Here is a 21,291-nt window from a genome sequence, read left to right on the forward strand (position 1 = left end):
ATTATCTAAAAAATATTGTTTCATATAGGAATATTGTCCAATTATGCATAGAGGAACCATACTTTATTTATTTTATTTTTTATTTATTGCATTTGTATCCCACATTATCCCACCTCTTTGCAGGCTCAATGTGGCTTACAATTCATCATGGATACTGGAAATAGAAGTGAATATACATTTGGTTTACAGAGGGTTTTGTGTTACATGGTGGTGAAATACATGATGGTGTTAATGCAAAAGACATTATAAGACAGTTCTGGAAGTTTTAAAGATTATACAGTTACACATGTTGATCTTTTCTGTCCACACCAAAGAAGCCAAACATAAAGCAAGGCCTTATCATTTTCAAATACTTAATTCAGACCTGTTTAGTTTGATATTGCAAGCTAGACAAAGCCCTTTATTGTTCTCCCGGTGTATGTGATCCTGTGTCTGGATGCAGGTTCTGGGACACAGATGTCTGTGGCTTAACTTGCAAGTTCCTCAGCAACCCTCCAGACCGGTCAAGACGCTTGGGTTATGCATGCCTACCAGCAGAGGGAGACTGAGAACACTAACTTCAAACTGAGTACATATAACCTGTGCTAGCCCTCTATCTCCAGTATTTTCTCAGTCTCAGCAGAGGGTAGACATGCAGCCTGTGCAGCTTGTCCGGTCTGGTAGGATTTAGGTCCTTGTTGTGAGATTAGTTAATCTTCAGTTGGTTTCTGGGGATAGATTGATGGAAGAACAGTGTTAATCCCTGTGCCTGGAATAGCTGTGGTGTGCAAGGGGTTGGTAGGTCCGGTGGGGCCTGCCATTGTCCCCTCTGGGGTGTCACACCCGGGTGGCCGGGTCCCTCCCCCCGACTGGCTCTCCCGTTTTGGGCAGCGTTGTGCCTCGGCTGCAGTGTTAATCCTGCAGCCTTGAGTGCCATACAGATAATAGCAGCAGGGCTCAAATAAAGTTTAAAAAAAAAAAAAAAAAAAAAAAAAAGAGCACACCTCGTGTGGAGAGCTGCAGGAGCTGCACTCCGGTGTTTCTGGAGGTGTTCAGCTGGTCTGGGAGAGCTGAGCCACTAATTAAGCGCCGGTGAGTGCTTTTTCTTTTATTTGCTGTTCGCCGGTTGTTGTAATCAGCTGTTTTCTGAGGCGCGAGTATGTCAGGAAAGTTGCTTCGTTGCCGGCTGTGTGCGCGTCGGGGTGTAGACGCGGCTGGCGGTTCCTGCCGGTTCTGTGGAGAGCCCAAGGCCCTATCCCCCGCGCCACCGGTGTTAGCAGCGGAGGTTCCTTCGGCGGGATCGCAGGAGGTTGCGGCGGCTCAGTTTGGCGCTTCAGCGGCGGTTCCGATTTTGGCGGGAACCGCCGCCATCTTGGATTCAGGCCTTTTGAGCGCTGAGACGGTCGTGGGGCCTCAGTCTCTCCCGATTTCGAGTCCCGCTGGGGGGGAGGCCTCGGGCAGCACGGGGTTCCCTCCAGAGTTTGTTTGGAGTTTATTTCAGGCTTGGAAGGCGGGACCATCGGGTGCGGAGTCCCTTAGTCCTAGATTGGGGGGGGCTACCGCTAAAAGACCTCGAGTGGAGTGCTCGGAAGAGGTAGAGGTCTTTTCCCCTCCGGATTCTGAGGGTGATTTTAGCCCCCTGGAAGAGGAGGAGGGGTCGGTGGCAGGGCAGGATGGGGACCTGTCTTTGCCTGGGGAAGACCCCTCTGTGGTTAGGATTTTTCACAGGGATGAATTATCTGACCTCATTGAGCAGGTGTCCGCCACTTTAAGGTTTGATCCTGCGGCGGCTCCCATTGGGGATGGGAAGCAGGTGGATCCTTTGGTTAAGGGGATCAGGCGGGTCTCTCGTTCTTTCCCTATGAATGCGGACTTGAGAGACATGATCACGCAGGAGTGGCATTCGCCGGAGGCTCAGTGTAAGGTGGCTCGGGCTATGACCAAGCTCTATCCTATTCCTCAGGAGGACAGAGAGTCTCTCAGGCCCCCGACGGTGGATGCCGTGGTGACGGCAGTGACTAAGGCTACTGCTATTCCAGTGGATGGGGGGGCCGCGTTGCGGGACCCTCAGGATAGGAAATTGGAGACCTTTCTAAAGCGGAGTTTTGATCTGTCTGCCTTGGCGCTTCAAGCGTCTGTTTGTGGAGGTCTGGTGGCTCGGGCCTGTTTTCGCTGGGCGGAGAGGCTCCTGGATAGCCCGCAGGCTGATAGGGCTTCTCTTGTTCAAGATCTGGCCAAGTTGGAGATGGGGTCGTCGTTCTTGGCGGATGCGCTGTACGATTTGTTGAGGGCATCTGCTAAGAACATGACCTTTGCGGTGGCAGCTAGGCGGGCCCTGTGGTTGCGGGGCTGGGTGGCCGATGCCGCCTCCAAGACTAAACTTTGTTCCCTCCCTTTTAGGGGCTCTCTGCTCTTCGGGGAGGAATTGGATAAGTTGGTGAGGGGTCTGGGTGATGCTAAGGCCCCCCGGCTTCCTGAGCTTCGTCCCAAGGTGTCTAAGGGGGCAGCAGGGCGGGGGCGTTTTCAGGAGGCTAGACGTTATCGGCCCGGTAGGTCTTCTGGGGGGACTAGGGGTCGGTTTTTCCAGAGAACCCAGCCCTTTCGAGGTGGCCGTCGCGGGGGGCGAGGCTTCTCTTCGGGAGCGTCCGGTACGTCCCGTGGGTCTCAATGATGGTTTGGGGACCCAGCCTCTGGTTCGCGTGGGGGCTCGCTTGCGCTTGTTTTACCAGAGGTGGGTCCAGATTACGTCAGACCAGTGGGTCCTACAGATAGTGCGAGACGGGTACGCCCTAGAATTCGACAGTCCCCTCTCCGATTTCTTTCTCGTGTCTCCCTGTCATTCAAGATACAAGGCAAGAGCAGTACGGACCACTCTGTCGCGTCTAATCGATTTAGGGGCGGTGGTACCTGTCCCAAGGTTAGAAAGGGGTACGGGCTGTTACTCCATTTACTTCGTGGTGCCCAAGAAGGAAGAGGGTGCCTTCCGGCCCATTTTAGACCTCAAGAAGGTCAATGCTGCTCTAAAGGTTCCCTCCTTTCGGATGGAGACATTGCGCTCAGTTATTGTAGCGGTGCAAGAAGGAGAGTTTCTGACGTCTCTAGACCTGACAGAGGCTTACTTACACATTCCCATTCTAGAGGCGCACCAGCGTTTTCTTCGCTTTGTGGTCTTAGGGAGACATTTTCAGTTTTGTGCGCTTCCATTCGGTCTGGCGACTGCGCCTCGCACCTTCTCCAAGGTGATGGTGGTGGTGGCGGCGGCGCTACGCTTGCAGGGCATTTTGGTTCATCCGTATCTGGACGACTGGTTGATTCGGGCCAAATCAAGGTCAGAGAGCGAGGAGGCCACCGGCCGTGTGGTGACCTTCTTACAGTCGCTCGGTTGGGTGGTCAATCTGGCAAAGTGTCACCTGGTGCCTTCCCAGTCCCTAGAGTATCTGGGAGTTCGCTTCGACACGAAGAAGGGCCGGGTGTTTTTGACAGCTCCTCGCATTTCCAAGCTGCAGGGACAGATCCGTCTGCTCCGAGCGCAGAGGGCGCCTTCGGCTCGGGCGTATCTTCAGGTGTTGGGGCTGATGGCAGCAACAATAGAGGTGGTTCCTTGGGCCAGGGCCCATATGAGAGACTTACAGAGAGCCTTGTTGTCTCGTTGGTCCCCGCAGTCTCAGGACCTGGAGGAGAGTTTCCCTCTGTCGGGGGTTGCCCGTCGCAGCCTCCGCTGGTGGCTCCACTCGCCGAATCTAGCGAAGGGCATGTCGCTGGACGCTCCCAATTGGACAGTGCTGACCACGGATGCGAGTCTCTCGGGCTGGGGAGCGCATTGCCTGGGTCAGGTAGCCCAGGGCCGATGGACGTTGGAGGAAGCATCTTGGTCCATCAATCGCCTGGAGACTCGAGCAATTCGGTTGGCTCTTCGGTCCTTTCACAGCCTGTTAGAAGGCAAGGCAGTCAGGGTTCTTTCCGACAATGCCACGGCCGTCGCATATGTAAATCGGCAGGGGGGAACGAAGAGCCAAGCGTTAGCTGTGGAGGCAGCGGAGTTAATGTTGTGGGCAGAAGCTCATCTTCAGGGTCTCTCGGCGGGACACGTGGCAGGGGTGGACAACGTGAGCGCGGATTTTCTAAGCAGGCACACGTTAGACCCCGGGGAGTGGTCCCTCCATCCCTCAGTGTTCAATCGTCTGGTGTTGGCATGGGGTCGGCCGGTGCTGGATCTCATGGCATCGGCCGACAATGCTCAGGTCGCTCGCTTCTTCAGTCGTCGAAGAGATCCTCGGGCCGAGGGCATCGACGCGTTAGTGCTCCCGTGGCCGACTCAACAGTTGCTCTATGTATTCCCGCCGTGGCCGCTGGTGGGCCGCGTGGTGCAGCGGATCGGGCGCCATGCAGGTCTAGTGGTTCTGATTGCGCCCAATTGGCCTCGACGTCCGTGGTACGGAGACCTGGTTCGGTTATTAGTGCAGGCTCCGATTCCGTTGGGGCCCAGGGTGAGATTGGTTCAGGGGCCGATCGAGATGGCCGACCCTGCTCCATTCTCGCTTACGGCCTGGCTCTTGAGAGGCTCAGATTAAGGAAGAAAGGTTTTTCGGCCAGGGTAATTGATACCATGTTGCGCTCTCGTAAGAGGTCTACTTCTTTGGCTTATGTGCGGGTGTGGCGCATTTTTGAGAACTGGTGTCAAGAGCGGGATTATGTTCCTCTACGTGTTTCGGTCGCGGAAGTTTTGGAGTTCCTGCAGGACGGTCTTGACAGGGGGCTCTCGCTCTCCTCCCTGAAAGTACAGGTTTCAGCGTTGTCTTGTTTCCGGGGAAAGATTCAGGGGTTTTCCTTGGCGGCTTCGCCGGACGTGGGCCGGTTCTTGAAAGCTGTCAAGTTGCTTCGTCCGCCTCGTCGGCCGACGGTTCCGCCTTGGGATTTGAATTTGGTCTTGGAGGCTCTGGTAGGCCCTCCGTTTGAACCGTTGGCTTCCATCTCGTGTAAAGATCTTACTTTAAAGACAGTGTTTCTGGTGGCCATTACGTCGGCGCGTAGAATTTCGGAGCTACAGGCTTTGTCTTGTAGAGAGCCTTTTCTCTCCTTGGCTAAGGAGAAAGTGACTTTGCGGACAGTTCCTTCGTTTGTTCCTAAGGTGGTATCCTCCTTTCATGTAAATCAGGTGATCTCGTTACCAGTGTTGGGGGATAGGTCTGGTGATCTCTCTCAACGTCGTCTGGCTAAGTTGGACGTTCGACGCATCTTGCGGTCGTATTTGAGCAGAACGCAGGCCTTCCGAGCGTCGGATCGTTTGTTCATTTTGTTTGGAGGTCCCAGAAAGGGGGAAGCGGCTTCCAAGGCTACTCTGGCTAGATGGTTGAAGGAGACTATTGCCTCGGCGTATTTGTTGAAGCGTCGGGCAGTTCCCTCGGTACTGAAGGCACACTCTACTCGGGGGGTAGCCGCTTCTTGGGCGGAAAGTAGTTTTATTCCTCCGCAGGACATTTGTAAGGCGGCGGCGTGGTCGTCCATTCATTCTTTTGTAAAGCATTATAGGATTGATGTGCAGGCAAAAGAGGATGCTCGGTTTGGAGCGGCTGTGTTGTCTTCTGCTTTTCGTGGGTCCCACCCTTAATGTGTCTACTGCTTTGGTACTTCCCAAGCGTCTTGACCGGTCTGGAGGGTTGCTGAGGAAGGTGAAATTAGGCCTTACCTGCTAATTTTCTTTCCTCTAGACCCTCCAGACCGGTCAAGAGCCCGCCCTGTCTCTTATCAGAAGTATTTTTCAGCCGTGTCAATTATCAGAAGTATTTTGAGCCGTGTTCTGCTATGTCTGTTCATTTATATTCAGTATGGTCGGAGAATTTTCTTTGACTCTAATATTCTGCAGAGTGGGACGCCTGGGCGTTTCATCTGTTTAAGCACACTGTTGGTGTTTAACTGTTAGTTTTCCAGGTACAGGGGTTTCATTAGTTTCAGAGTTACTGTTCCAGGGATTTGTTTCTCTGCTTTGCTAAGTGTATACTGGAGATAGAGGGCTAGCACAGGTTATATGTACTCAGTTTGAAGTTAGTGTTCTCAGTCTCCCTCTGCTGGTAGGCATGCATAACCCAAGCGTCTTGACCGGTCTGGAGGGTCTAGAGGAAAGAAAATTAGCAGGTAAGGCCTAATTTCACCATGGTTGTTCACTGCTCTACTTACCAGAAAACCTCCAGGACCTGGCGTCAGACTTCTGACTTTGCAGTATACTTGGAAGGAAGGGGACCCTTATGGATTGCAGGAGGCAAGGAGGATAATATGACTTTAAAAACAGAGTGGCTTCAATTGGTTTTGCAGCTTGAGAAGTAGGGTGTTTTTCAGTTGCGTGTTCCACTTTGCGCCCTTCTTGAAGAAACAGGTTCTGAAGGTCCTTAGCCTCTACTTCCTGTAGGCCATTGGCGGCTTTCAGGGCTAGGGGTTCCTGGAACGGACTTCCGCAGAGGCAGTGAGTGTGGCAAGACCAGACTCATTCTTAGTAGTTGATATTGGGGTTTTGAGGGGAGCAGAGATGGGAGCAGCATAGTTGGCAGATCACTGCTCTTTGGTATTTAAAAAATTTACAATTGATGGGGTATCAGACATTTTACATTTCCACTGGCTCTGTTTTATTTAATGTCCACATACAGTAGAGGGGTAGCCTAATGGTTAGTGCAGTGGCTTGAGAACCAGGATAACTGGGTTCAATTTCCACTGCAGCTCCTTGCGACACTGGGCAAGTCATTTAATCCTCCATTGCCCCAGGTACAAAATAAGGACCTGTATATAATATGTAAACCGTTTTGATTGTAACCACAGAAAGGCAGTATATCGAAGCCCATCCCCTCCCCTTTCCAGTGGTACAGGAGTCATGGTTTTCACCACACACTCTCTTCACAAGTGATATTGATCTTACAACGTGTTTTACTACTACTACTATTTAGCATTTATATAGCGCTACAAAGGGTACGCAGCCTGTGGCTGCCGTGGTAAGATCCAGCCAGAAGAGCAGCTTTCCTGCCCCAGTCCGTTTCCAAGTTCATTAGCATTTGAAAACTGCCCAGGCTACAAGTATATATTGAACAACTATACAGTCTTTAATATGAAATTTATTACCCACCTGGTTGATTAGCTTCTATCCAGACTTTAATAATGTGACATGTATTACCCACAGACCTGGCATTAATATAAGCACATGGTAGAAAGGAATAATTTTTATCACAAGAAAATAAAGGATATGCAGTAAATTTAAAACAAATCTTAGAAAATATTTCTTCACTCAATGTGTAATTATGTTTCAACGGTTTTTATTGATGAATTAGAAGGTACAAATCCACTTCAGCATCGTAATGGCATTATGATATTGCCAACTCACAATCGTAACATAACAAATATACCCCACTACTTACAGTCATCATATTTTCAACATTCCTGTCCCCCCCCCCCCCCCCCCCAGCCACACTGTATCAATAGTTCTCATTATTGTAACTTTACAAACAACAATTATCATCGAAGTGTTAGCATAACCCTCCCTTCTCCCCTGTTAGAAGATCCCTCCCTCCCCCCCCCCCCTACCCCCCACCCCTTGTTGAGAGATATCCAGACTTCTAACTATTTACCACAAAGGATGATCCAAGCGCAATATGTGGCTAAAGCGAGTTCACCATTAAACTTCGCCCTTTAGGAGACAGACTCTGAATATAGGGCCCCCAAACGTCCAAGAATCTCCTCAGCCTCCCCGGGGAGCTTCCCACCCCTCTCCTCTCAAACAACACAAATTCGTGTAGCTTGTTGCGCCAGTGCCAGAAATCCGGAGAGGTCTCCGCCACCCACTGACTCATTATTAGCCTCTTACCAATCAAGAAGGCCTTCCGAACCAATTGACGGGCTGGTCCCCTCTGCAACAGAAAAGCTTCATATTTATCCAATAAAATCCCCATTGGGGAGCACATGATTCTCAAGTCCAAGAGATCCGCCAGATATTGGGCAATGGCATCCCAAAAATGTCTCACTTTATAGCAGCTCCATAAACAATGAAAAAAGGATCCCGGGGCCCTCCCACACTTCCCACATAAGGGTGTAGAAACTCCTCCCATCTTGAATATTTGAGCCTTCGTTAAATAGGCCCTATGAAGAATGCGGTATTGGCACTCTCTAAGCCCTGCATTCCCCGTCAAACTCCGTACCCTGGCTGTCAAAACATTGAAATCTAAAGAAATATGTGGTCTTTCCAAGTCTCCTGCCCATCTCTGACGAATATTCTCCCGATCCTTGGGCACCAAAAATTTCCCCAATACTTTGTGCAACCCAGAAATAGAAAGACGTTCACTTTGTACCGAGTGAAAAAACTGTCTCAATAGTCGACAATGTCCAGCGCCCAAAGCCACTGTCTCCAATGAATCTATATAATGTTTTAACTGGGCATAGGCAAAAGCACCTCCCATATCAAATCCCAGCCCCAGCGCTCCTAGGTTCAACATATGGCCTTGCCGGTTCAATACATGCTCCAACCGATTTATCCCATGTCTCGACCAGGTCCGAAAAACTGCATTCTCCAAGCCCGGTCGAAACAGCAGGTTACCCTGAATAGGGAGTAGATCTGAAACACACCTACTCAAGCCAAACATCCGCATCAAATCTCTCCAAAGCGTCCGTAAAGGGAGCACAAGTATACTGGAACGCAGATCAGGAGGAAGTGCCTTGCTGGGAGCCTGCAGAAGAAAGTGGAAATGACATGGTGCATAATATTGGCTTTCCAACCTCCTCCAAGTGTAATCATCTCGCGCCAAAAACCAATCTCCAAGATGACGCAGGAGGCAAGCCCAGTTATACCTCCTCAAATCCGGGAGCCCCAGGCCTCCCTCCCCCCAAGTCCCCTGCAATGTATGTAATGATAATTTTGCCTTTTTACCTCCCCAGCAAAAGCATCTGATCACCTTAGCCAACAAGTTCAAATCTCTTGTCTTCAAATAAAGGGGCAACATATGTAATAGATATAACCACCTAGGGAACTCCACCATTCTGAATAACTGAATCCGCCCACTGAGAGACAGCGGTAAAGACTGCCAAGCACGCAACCTCTCCGTTGTGTTCCTCAACAATCTAGAAACATTCAGGCTACATAATTCTGAGACTTTCATCGAAATATGTAGGCCGAGATATTTGAAAGATCCCGGCGCCCATCGAAGAGGAAATCCCTCTCCCCACGTACTCTTTAGGTCTTCCACCGAGGGCAATGCTAGTGATTTACTGTAATTAAGACGGAACCCTGCGAAATCTCCAAACTCCGTAAATAGTTCCAAGAGAGCCGGCAAAGAAGACTGTGGCTCTGTAAGATGTACTAGCAAATCGTCTGCAAAAGCAGAGAGCAAAAACTCAGAGTCTCCTACCTGTACTCCTCTAATCTCCGGATGCTGCATCATTTCCCGAAGAAGAGGATCCAAGGATAAAATAAACAAAAGAGGAGATAAGGGACACCCCTGCCTCGTCCCTCTATAAATCCGGAAAGATCTCGAATGCTCTCCATTTACCCACACATAAGCACTCGGCTCCGAGTACAGGACCTTAACAGCCTCTAGAAAAAAACCCTCAAAGCCATAAGTGCGTAGAACAGCAAACAAGTATGACCAACTGACCCGGTCAAACGCCTTTTCCGCGTCAAAGCTAACTAAAAGCGACGGAAGGCGTCTCCTGGCTACCACTTCTAGAGAGGTCAACAAAGAGCGAACATTTTTCACTGCCGTCCTTCCCCTCACAAAACCTACCTGGGACTCTTCAACCAGGGGCGGTAAAACTAAGGCTAATCGATTGGCTAAGATTTTAGCATACAGTTTCGCATCTACGTTGATTAAAGAAATAGGTCTATAAGATCCTGGGTCCATCACGTTCTTCCCCTCTTTAGGTATCACAATAATTTGTGCTTCTCGAAATGTAGCAGGGAGCGTCTGCGTAGTCACCATTGAGTTAAACAAAGTCAATAAAGGCCCCTGAATCTGATCGTAAAACTGTTTATAAAATTCTATTCTATAACCATCAGGTCCAGGAGCCTTGTGAGAAGCACTCTGTTATAAAGCCAACATCAACTCTCCCTCTGTAAATGGTGCATTCAATCCTTCCTTCTGCTGATCAGAGAGGCCAGGTAACACCAAATTATCCAAATATAGCGTGCTATCTAACACTACATCCCGATCCGAGGCATATAACGCCTCATAAAACTTACCAAAAGTGTCCGCAATATCTCTAGCCCCTCTCACCATCTTCCCATCCCCAGCTTTTAACTGTGAGACCCGATTGCTCCCCTCCTTCCTGCGAACCATCCTAGCCAACATGCTTCCTGCCTTGTTACCATATTGGAACAGGCGATATTTATAATAGAGCTGAGTCTTGGCCGCCCGCTGATGTAATAACTCATTTAATTCTTTCTGCGCCTCCAAAAGAGCCACTCTATATGAAACCGTAGGTGAGTGCCCATATGTTCTCCGTAACCTCTGGACCATGCCTCCCAGTCGAACAATTTCCCTATCCCTCACTCTCTTTTTATAGGCTGAATAAGAAATAATATCTCCTCGTAACACAACCTTTGCTGTTTCCCAGAACAGAGCCGGTTGATTTGCATGAATTCCATTATGATAAACATAATCCTCCCATCTATCCTTTAAATATTTATGGAATCTCGAGTCTCTTACCAACTCCAGGGGGTATCTCCACATCCAATTGTCCCGGCCCTTCAATTGACCCATCAATGCTAACCATATCAGCGCATGGTCAGAGACTGCGTACGGGCCAATCTCCGCCTTTTGCACCTGAGAAAACAAGGAGTGTGAGACAAACAAATAATCTAGGCGGGACTGAGAACCATGTGCCCTGGAAAGATGGGTGTAGTCCCTTTCAGACGAATGTAACAGCCTCCAAACATCTACTAATGCCAGGGCTTTGCAGAAGGAGGACAGCGCTTTACGACTCCCCCCCGGACTCTGGCAAGCTGGAATGGAACGATCCATGAGAGGGTCGCATACCAAGTTAAAGTCTCCCCCCACAATCAGCTCCCCTTCTGCATGCGGAGACAATCTCTTAATCAGGTCCTGAAAAAATTTTCCATTAAACACATTGGGGGCATAGATATTGCAAAAGACCAAAGGGCGGCCATTAATTTCCACTTTAGTCAGGACCCACCTACCCTCCGGGTCGGCCCAAACTGAGCCGACCCGAAGTGGGATGTTTTTTCGAAAGAGAATCAGTACCCCTGCCCTCCGACCCACCGCAGGGGCCTCCACCAAAGATCCCACCCATCCTCTTTTAAATTTGGCATGTTCTCCAGAGGAAAGATGTGTCTCTTGAAGCAAGGCCACGTCGGCTCTCTGTCTCTGTAACTCCTGCAGAACTTTAGTTCGTTTAATAGGGGAGGAAACCCCCCCCACATTCCACGAAACTATTTTAAGTGAACTCATAATTCCAGTGATCATACATTCGAATTACAATGTTAGTTTTACCAAATAACAAGAGAGAAGACCTCCCAGCCCTTGGGCCTCCCCCCCTCAACCATCCATTCCAAATATTCTTTTTCCCTAGTCTTCCCGGATATCTTCCCAACCCCCCCCTCCCCCTCCCTATCCCTTGTCTATCCCCTGTAAAACCCTTCATGGCTCCTAAAGAGAAGCCCTATCACGCGAGCTCCCCCCCCACCTATGTATGTTCCATTAGCAATCACACTTCTCAAGTCATCATTATCTTCCCACTCAAATATGGCTCCGATGCTTATATAAACAAAACAATCATATATGCAATCCCCCTCTTAAAGACCCCAAGAAATAGAACAAATATCATTGCATTACAGCATATGGTATAACAAGGTCTTGTCAAGTGTGTTCCTAGGAACACCGAGCTCCAAATAAACTTCAGGCAGCAAATTCATGCAGTCCCTTTGAGTTTCAAAAGTTCTTGTCTACCAGACTGGAACATTCATGCCGGTCCCTCAGCCCTCACAGCCTGTTGCGCGAACTTCAACGCCTCCTCCACCGTGTTGAAGAACTGCTGGGACCCTCTATACCAAACCTTCAGCCGGGCAGGATAAAGTAAAGCGAATTGAATTTTTTTCGTGAACAAAAGTTGGCACACATCTCGATATGCTCTCCTCTGTTGAGACACCGCCATGGAATAATCCTGAAAACAACGCACCACACAGTTCTCATACTTCAGCTGCTCTACTTTCCTGAGCGCTCGAAATATCTCCTGTTTGTGTGCAAAATTGAGCACTTTAAATATCACCACTCTGGGCCTCTGATCTTCTTCTTTTCTCAGAGGACCCAGCCTGTGGGCGCGCTCCACACGCAGCGGGCCTGTTACCAATGTTAAGTTAAGTGCTGTAGGGAGCCAGGATTCCAATACCGATCTCAGGTCTGTTTCTTTAATATTTTCTGGAAGACCTATCATTCTGATGTTGCTCCTCCGTGCCCTGTTCTCAAGGTCCTCCAATTTAGCCTCTAAGTATTCCACTTTTTGTTTCAGGGTCTTATCTGATTTTTCCTGTCTCTGCACATAGTCTTCCACATCTGATAAACGCTGCTTGTACTGGGCAAACTCCGTCTGGATACCGCCCAACTTATCGTCTATTCCCTGTAGTTGTTCTGTGATTCTTTGTAGTTTTAAGTCTACAGAAGCCTCCAGCATTAAAGATACCTCTGCTGCTACCTCTGCAGCCCACGCGGAGCTCACCGTCGGCGGACTCCCGCTCCTTGCGTCCGCCATCTTGGATTCAACGATCCGACTTCTCGTTCCCTCCTTCTTCCCCGACTTCGCTGCCATCCGCCTTTTCTTGGTCGCGTTCGATTAGCCCAGATATTAGCTCGGTAGTTCCCCTGTATTTCGGGTGAATCACCAATTTCGCCGATGCGTTTTATCGCCGTTATATCTCAGGCAGGGAGGGAGCTCTGCACGACGACAGCCACCTTCTAGCCGTGCATCACGTGATCTCCCACTCAATGTGTAATTAAACTCTGGAATTGTTTGCCAGAGAATGTAGTAAAAGCAGTTAGCTTAGCGGGGTTTAAAAAAAAGGGTTGGATAGCTTCCTAAAAGAAAAGTCCATAGACTATTATTAAAATGGGGAAAATCCACTGCTTATTTCTAGAATAAGCAGCATAAAATGTTTTGTACTTTTTTGGGATCTTGCCAGGTATTTGTAACCTGGATTGGCCACTGTTGGAAACAGGATGCTGGGCTTGATGGACCTTCGGTCTGTCCCAGTATGGTAATTACAAAAATACAAAAAATTAACAAAATATAGAAATAATTGCAATCATCATAAGAGAAAATGAGGAACTCTACTTCCCCTGCATTTATTTCCCACATGTTATGTTGGAGATTTTTTTTTTTTTTTTTGCAAGGTGGCCACCGGTCGATTACTTCTCTTTAATTCTGCTTTTCATACCCTCACCTAAAATCTGTGCAGAGGGCAAGAATCACTGTGGAGCACAATGAACCAGACCACAGGGAATTAAGCCCCCTGACAAATGTCCACAGAAAAATGTCCAATCATACATTAGGCAAATAGTCTGAGCTTTGTTGTGCAGCAGTTTTAAGGTATTTATTTTTATTTTATTTGTTCCATTTGTATCCCACATTTTCCGGCTCAATGTGGCTTACATAATACCGTGAAGGCATTCGCCAAGTCCGGTATGGGAATAGTACAAAATGTTATAGTGGGATAGGGAAGATAAGATTCAATCAAATTGGGCTTGAGGTAAAAAGGGTTTGTCAATGTTCAATATGATCTTTGATAGTGAAGTGTTGCAGGGTTGAGTCACCTAAGTTGGGTCATTCAGATATGCCTTTCCAAATAGAAAATAAATTAAATATAACAATTTTCCTACATGCTTTGAACAAAGGATTTTGTCTTCTAAGAGGCAGCAGAGCCAAGCTAGGCCTCTGTCCAATAGGAAACAAGTGATTAATCATACTTAGGGCGTCTTGCTTACTTATTGCTCATTGACCTTGCATTATGGTGCTCCAAAATCTGGCCCCTCTTTGTGCAATTGCTGTTTATGTGCTTTGAAGCCAGACTGAGATACCACCCTGGATAAACTGGTTTAATTTTGTCACTGTCTCATTTTAGAGCATTGTGTGTGGAAACAGTTTGTAAACTCAGGCCCACGTTGCCCTTAAGAAGAAAATACGTCTTACCTACTAATTTTCTTTCCTATAGTATCACTAGACTAGTTCAGGTTCTGGACTGTTCTAGTGAGGACTTTAAGTGTTATGAGCAAGCAATAATGTTTGCTAGGTAATGAAGGATGGATTCTGAAGGGTCTTCTCTTGTTTCCCCCTGTCCTGGGCACAGGTATGAGCCTGACAAGGATGAGTGGCAGCTTGTTGCCCCGATGCAGACGCATCGAATCGGGGTGGGTGTTGCTGTGCTGAACCGCCTCTTGTATGCAGTGGGAGGCTATGATGGGACGAACAGGCTGAGCTCGGCGGAATGTTACTACCCAGAGAAAGATGAGTGGAAGATGATTACTCCAATGAACACAGTGCGGAGTGGAGCAGGTGAGTGTGGGAGGAAGGATGGAGTGGAACTGAATGTGGTTGGCATGTAACCTTCTGAAGGCTAGTGGCAGAAGTAGGCCAGATTGTATGCTTGTCATCAGCCACATAGTTGCCAAATTTAAGTCAGCTCTAGCAATGGGGTGGGCTGGGTGACCTCTCCAAGATTGGCTGGTTAGAATGTGCCTAAAGTGAAGTCATTTACTATCCTCTGAGAGTTACAGATGTATCAATTGAGTGAGCCGCAGGTTCCCTGTCTGACTTGAGTTTTACTGGTGGGATATGCTGGTTAGGAGAAGATCAGCAAAGTGTCTGGACCCAGATAAAGTACTGGGATCCCTTGGGCTGCACAGGGCTGGTGAAACCAAAGAAGTCATATATACAGGAAGAGTGCGTTCCCTAGCTGTGAACTGTCTAGAAAACTTTCTGCCGCTGGCCAGCCTGATTCAGCACTGTGGACAGGACCCAGTTCTCTCTCTGTTTAGGCCTGTATACCCGATTGCCACCTGTGTCCTAGCTGTACTGACCCTTACCCTCAGCGTCTCTCCTCGTTTACCCACATTCAGAGGTTTAACACACAGAGGGTGGAGAGCTGCAGACTTGCACATCCTGACTGTAACATTTTGTTTCCTGGCAAGTGAATCCTTAGACAAGTTTGTGTCTTCATGGAAGAGGTGACTCAGCAATATGGGCTTGGTAAATAAGAAGCTGGAAAAAGCAGTCACATCCAGCTGATCGCATGTCACTGGCTGGGATTGAAATAGTCATGTGGCCTGTGTTCCCCTGGTGCTGCTTTAGGTGACAGATTGGGTGGTGGTGCTTGGCCAGTTAGTTTCTCACCCTGGTGGAGAATGGGCTGGGAACCAGTGTTGGATTCTCCAAGTGGATTGATCTTGGTGTCTGTTTTGAACAGGTTTGTGTGTGGATGACGGGGCAGGCTAACTGGATCTAGTTGTAAGATGTGTGCTGTCGGGTGTGTGCAGTGGTGTGCTGGTAAATTTTTAACAACAGGCTCTCTCCCCGGTCCACCTCGGCGCCCCCCCCCCCCCCCCCCCCCACACACACAAAATTGCAGAGCTGGCTATAGCCGGGGGGGGAGGGGGGCAATGCATTACTCTCTCCAGGAAAAAAAAATTAAACGATCCCAGGTTCCAATCTAATTCATGTTTAATATGGGATAAAATACCATAAATAAGTAAATAAATATAAACTTTTAACGTTCAGCACCTGATTCTCAAAGTGGACATATTCCAAACACTATAATGAAAATAAAATTATTTTTTTCTACCTTTGTTGTCTGGTGACTTTGTTTCTCTGATCATGCTGGTCCAGTATGTGATTCTGCTGCTCTCTATCTGTTCCCTTGACTCCGTTTCCAGGGCTTCCTTGCCTTTTATTTCTTTTCTTTCTTCTTCATTTCTGGTCCTCCGCAGCCTTGACTGTCCAGTGGATCTAGCTTCTTCCTATTTTCTCCATCCATGTGCAGTTTCTCTCCTCAATTCCTTTTCCCTCATCTAATCTCCTTCCACTATCTTCCCTCCATGTCCAGCATTTCTTCTCTCTCCCTTCCCTCCCCTCCATCCATGTCCAGAATTTCTCTTGCTCTCCCCTCCATCCATGTCCTGAAACTCTCCTCTCTCCCCTGCCCCCCTCTCCCCATCCATACCCAGTGATTCGCCTCCCTCCCCTGCCCTTCCCTCCCACTCCCAAACATGTCCAACGAACTATGTCCTTCGCCTCCACCCTTCCCTCCCGTTCCCATCTGTCTTTTTTAGTTACCTCCGTCGAAGCGCGCGCTATTTAAAGCCCTGCTGCGTGCTGGCCGTCTCTCCAGGCTTCCCCTGCTTGCTTCAGTGATGTTCGCGCCCTTAGTCCCGCCTTCGCGGAAAAAGGAAATGACGTCAGAATGATGTCAGAAGGCGGGACTAAGGGCGCGAACATCACCGAAGCAAGCAGGGGGAGCATGGAGAGACGGCCAGCATGCAGCAGGGCTTTAAATCGCGTGCACTTCGACGGAGGTAATTAAAAAAGACAGATGGGAGCGGGAGGGGAGGGTGGGGGCGAAGGACATCGTTGGACATGTTTCGGAGCTGCAGGGGCGGTAAGCATGGCCTGTGATGGCGCCCTCCTGCCATGCTTACCTCCCCTAATGGAGCCGGCTCACCCCCAACAACAACCGGCTCGCAAGAGCTGTCAAAATTTAACAAGCGGCTCTTGCGAGCCGGACAGAGCTGGCTCCAGCACACCACTGGGTGTGTGTGTATTCCTGTCTTCCTTATCAGTAGCAGACAAATCCAGAGACTTGTGGGTTATGATATCTACCAGCAGGTGGACGTGAAGAACAGACCAGAGTTCAGTCTGGTAATCTATGTTTGCGCTGCATGCATTCTGGTCATGGTCTGCATTGCTGGTAATAAGCCTATTCTGATCCAGTTTCTGAAGGGATGTTGTTAGCTGGGAATTCTCTGGCGCTTTGCACATTCCGAGGTCCAGACATGGTGGTGCTGATTTTAGGAGTATCTCCGTGTGTCAGTAGTGGCCCTTAACGTGTACATCGCATCCATGTGTAAATGGCAATTTCAGAAAGTTGGGGGCAGTGTTGGGTTTTGTACCAGCTGTTTAAAGGCTTTCCATGAGGGATTAAGGGAGAAATTTTCCTTAATCATGTTTATTTTCTGCCTTCAAAATGCAAAAAATGAAATACAGATTGCGCTGTGTATGGATAAGCTTGTAATGTGGGACGATTACATTATCGCTACTACTTCCACATGGAAGTGGCCGGGTTCATGTCACTCATATATTCTCCATGTCTGTTTTACAAAATATACACGGGCACTCCTAGGCATATTTTACAAAAAGCTCTGCTGAAGAACTGAGCTCAGTCTGGGCTGGACGTCTCAATGTCTGTCTGCTTTCGACCTTCATGTCTTAACCAGAAATTCTGCTGTATAAATGACTGTCCGCGTCCTTCCCTCTTCCCCCTCCACAATGTACCGTTTCATTGAAAGCAGCATCTGTCTCATCAGTGAGGGTGGTCTAATGAAGTTTGCATTTATCCTACTCTGTTGCAGGGGTGTGTGCAATGGAAAACTCTGTTTATGCTGTGGGGGGCTATGATGGCACCAATCAGCTGAACAGCATGGAGCGCTATGACGTTGAAACAGAGCAGTGGACCTTTGTGGCCCCAATGAAGCACCGGAGGAGTGCCCTTGGGGTCACTGTCTTTCATGGCAAGATTTATGTGTTAGGTAAGGTTCCTGTCCTAGAAGCTAACTTTCATTAGGAAGCCTGCATTGGGCTTGCTCTGCACAGATCAGTGTAGTCACATCCCTCTGAAAACCAAAGTAGGCAAAAAGTAAGACAGATGATACCTCCAGCAAAAAGCCTGAGTGTTTAAAGTCAACCAAAAATCCTCTCAAATTGAGGAAACCGAAAGGAGCACTGCTTCTGAAGTAGAGAACTGCACGGGGACAGAAATCTAACCTGTTCCAGCCCGTTACACCGCAGGCACCTTGCTCCCCCTCTACCACAAAAGAGAATAGGCATGAAAATTTATTGTTATTATTTTGACTTGTCCCTGAAACGTGCTCAAACCAGAATAATCCATTTGTACAAAAGAGATGAAGTGAAGATGTGATTCCATGTGGCTCAATGAAAAGAGTATAATTTAACTTCCAATCTTTCTAACACCAGGCTTCCCAAAGCACATTACAAGTTAAGGTGAACCCATCAGTAAATGGGATATCCTCACTGAAACTTGGCCATGTATTACTGTATTGTATAGAACAGTGTAGGGAAAATGAGTACAAAATACAGCCTTTATTAGTGATGTTTCCACCAGATACAATAATTTTTGAACCTGTTTTAGTGATATAAATATATCTACATATGGGAAGCTTTCAAATCAATTAAAAAGCTGTCAAATAAGTAAAAATCTTTTGTCCTCCACCTTTTAAGGCACTGCCTTTCAACTGGAACAGCTTCTGCCTTTTTAAAGATGGACCACACATAGGCAGTCCATTATTTCTAATAATCTTTTGCTGTTGTTTTGGGTGAACCAGTATGGCAGCAATCTCCTCCTGCTGGCTTCAGCCCATTGGGCTAGATAGCCTCGTATCATGTGTTGTTCTCGTCTAACCTCCTTGCCCCTTACCTATTTTTCTCCTCCTCCCTGCACCCACCTCCGCTCCAACCCTAGGTGCCCCTCCCCACATATACCTGATGTCACTCTGGTGGTCTAGTGGCTTGCTTCAGGGCAGGAAAATCCCCGCTGTCTCGCTGCCTGTTCAAAATGGCTGCCGCAACTGCAAGCGGTGGCCTTGCAAAACATCCACTGAAGTCTCAGCAGCCATTTTAAAGGAGCAGCGGCCAGGAAAGAGTGGGGATCTTTCCTGCCCGGAAGCAAGCCACTCGACCACCAGGGTAGCTTCAGGTAGGTGCAGGGAGGGAAAAGAAAGCTCGGTTTGAGAGTTCCACGGGAACCCAGCAGGACCTGGGTCCATCTCTGCAGGGTTCCTGTTCTGCTCTCTAGTCTGAAGTACCAGGCTCCACCCTGGGCCTTCAGTTTCTCCTACCAGCAGTACCTGGGGAAATGGTCCAGCATAACGTGTGCTTTCTGCTGCTGGAAGTGGGGCAAAAATGCTGTTCTCTAGTGGTAGTAAACAATGTGTAGGCTGTTCTGCTCCTAGTGAATTGTTTCTGTCCGGTGATTACTCTGGAGCAGGGGGGGAAACTGCTGTGTGAGTAGTAGTCTAGCAGCCACCTGCCAGGTATAATTTCTTGTTGTGTGGTAGATGATGCAACCTGTGTTATGCCAAAGGAAAATAGGCCGAGAACACAGGTAGCCATGGTAGGGCCTTGGGGCAGACAGTGACCAAAGTTTACTAGCATCTTTTATAGGCACAATGCTTTGCCAGTTGACGCAGGATGGATGAGTTGGGTGGGGACATGGGAGCAGTTCAGCAGAGCATCGTAAGGTACAGGTGTTTTGGAAGCCGGGACCCCGCTAACTTTGTTTTCCCTCTACAGGGGGCTACGACGGTCACAGTTTCCTGGACAGTGTGGAGTGTTATGAGCCTGACACGGATACATGGACTGAAGTGACTCGTATGACCTCAGGCCGGAGCGGGGTAGGTGTAGCTATCACCATGGAGCCCTGCCAAAAGCAATTAGAAGTGCGGGGAGGCTGCTGCCGGTAGCCAGCGGACCAGTCTTCTTTTGTGAGGGAGAAGGTTTAACGCCTCACATTTTTTCTAAAAATAATACTGACTCGGGCAAGGCTGGGCCGAAATTCAGTGTTAAAAGTTGGGAAGGAAAGAGTCTGCGTTTGGACTCCCCACCTTGTGACTGTCACTCAGGCCGTAAGTGGCTCTGGTAACTTTGAATAAAAGACATTGTGCCATGCTTAGAGGTTGTTGCTCCTGTGTAAAGGAACCTGTTTTGGTTTATATTGCGTAGACAGGGGGAAGGGCCTGAATGAAAGACCTTATCAGCATTAACCCTCTCTATGCCTGAGAGATGGAAAGGGGGGGGGGGGGGGGGGGAGTTATAGACTGGTTCCATTCTGCCCTTCTGGTGTCTCCTCAAGGACATGGCTATGATACTTAATAAAGACCTCAGTAATCAGCAGTGGCAGACTCCCAAAGAGTAGCAAAATTCTGTGTTACTGAAGTCCAGGCCTACCTTAATAAGTTTATGACTTTAACTCTAGTAACCTGGCTAAATCCTTTTTTCCACAAGTCTAGAACTCTCCTCTGAGTTATCTGCCTGGTCCTCATCGGAGGTTTCCAAGCTGTTTGTTCTTCTTTGCAACAGCAGCTTTCGCAAACCTCCTCTCATAAAACAAAGGCCCAGGGAACATAAGACAAAGGAACCTGCCTTCGTACCTACACTGAGCTTTGAAGGATTTGCCAGTAGAGGGTGGGCTCCTCCAATTTTGCCATCGAGCTGCTTGGTCAGAAGAGGCCAGTCCCTTTGGCATGTACTGTGAAGGTTAGATCAAGGTAATCAGTAATGTAACCTTGAATCACTGTTTCATAAGAGCAGCTTTTTGCACCTGCACATTCAATTAGCAAGTGAAATCCCCTTTTGCTTACATGACTGTAGTTGTTAATATACATGGAAAACACACATGCTGCCCCGTATTCAAAGCAATTAAAGCCTCTCTGCCCCCGTTAAGCTACGTGCAAATTACCAGCACAGGCTGGTTAGGCCTGGGACTTAACCAGTTAAGGATGCATTAAAGGTAGGACAGCAAAAGCCCCCCCCCCCCCCCTCGCTTTAGCTACAATACAGGCTGATGGTGCTCCCTCCCACACACCCCCAAAGTGCAAAAGGGGTGATAAGCTCACCCCAACCTGGTGCTTCAGTGAGGTTATAGCAGCCGTAACAGGCAGGAGGAGCACGTGGGCCTCACTCCTGCCCTTTTGACCAGCATGCATCTATGAGGTAGGCCTACAGTGAATATTAGCTAGATGGTTTTCAACATGACCTTGTCAAATGAAAGGCAAGATCCATCTCCATTTATTAGTGTCACTCAACAAAGTCTCAAGTCCATCAAGTATCACCATAGAACACATTTTTATTCAATAATAAGCTAGAGCAGGTCTCAGCCCCTGCAACCTTCAATGCTGTTATAGAGGCTGCTTGCGATACCTGCAACATTAGTGCATTAGAAAGTAGATGATTACAGTCTCGGCTCACAGCACTACAAACCATCTTTTGGGAGAGGGTTGGAGTTCAGGAGATGGATAAGGGGGGGGGGGGGGGGGGGGGGGGGGGGGGAAG

General features: G+C 48.5%; 1 protein-coding gene across 4 annotated transcripts in view; it reads left to right on the top strand.

Annotated features, from left to right (window-relative positions):
• The window catches only part of KEAP1 (kelch like ECH associated protein 1), a 54,396-nt gene extending 33,131 nt beyond the window's left edge, over positions 1 to 21,265 (top strand). For all 4 annotated transcript variants that reach the window (XM_030197061.1, XM_030197060.1, XM_030197059.1 and 1 more), the window contains 3 exons: positions 14,303 to 14,508; positions 17,577 to 17,753; positions 19,534 to 21,265. In XM_030197061.1, coding sequence (XP_030052921.1) covers positions 14,303 to 14,508; positions 17,577 to 17,753; positions 19,534 to 19,703 — 553 coding nt within the window. In that variant the 3' untranslated portion in view covers positions 19,704 to 21,265. The remainder of the gene's footprint in view (positions 1 to 14,302; positions 14,509 to 17,576; positions 17,754 to 19,533) is intronic.
• The last annotated feature ends 26 nt before the right edge of the window (positions 21,266 to 21,291 follow it).

Source organism: Microcaecilia unicolor, chromosome 3, assembly GCF_901765095.1.
Source record: "Microcaecilia unicolor chromosome 3, aMicUni1.1, whole genome shotgun sequence".
Lineage (NCBI taxonomy): Eukaryota > Metazoa > Chordata > Amphibia > Gymnophiona > Siphonopidae > Microcaecilia > Microcaecilia unicolor.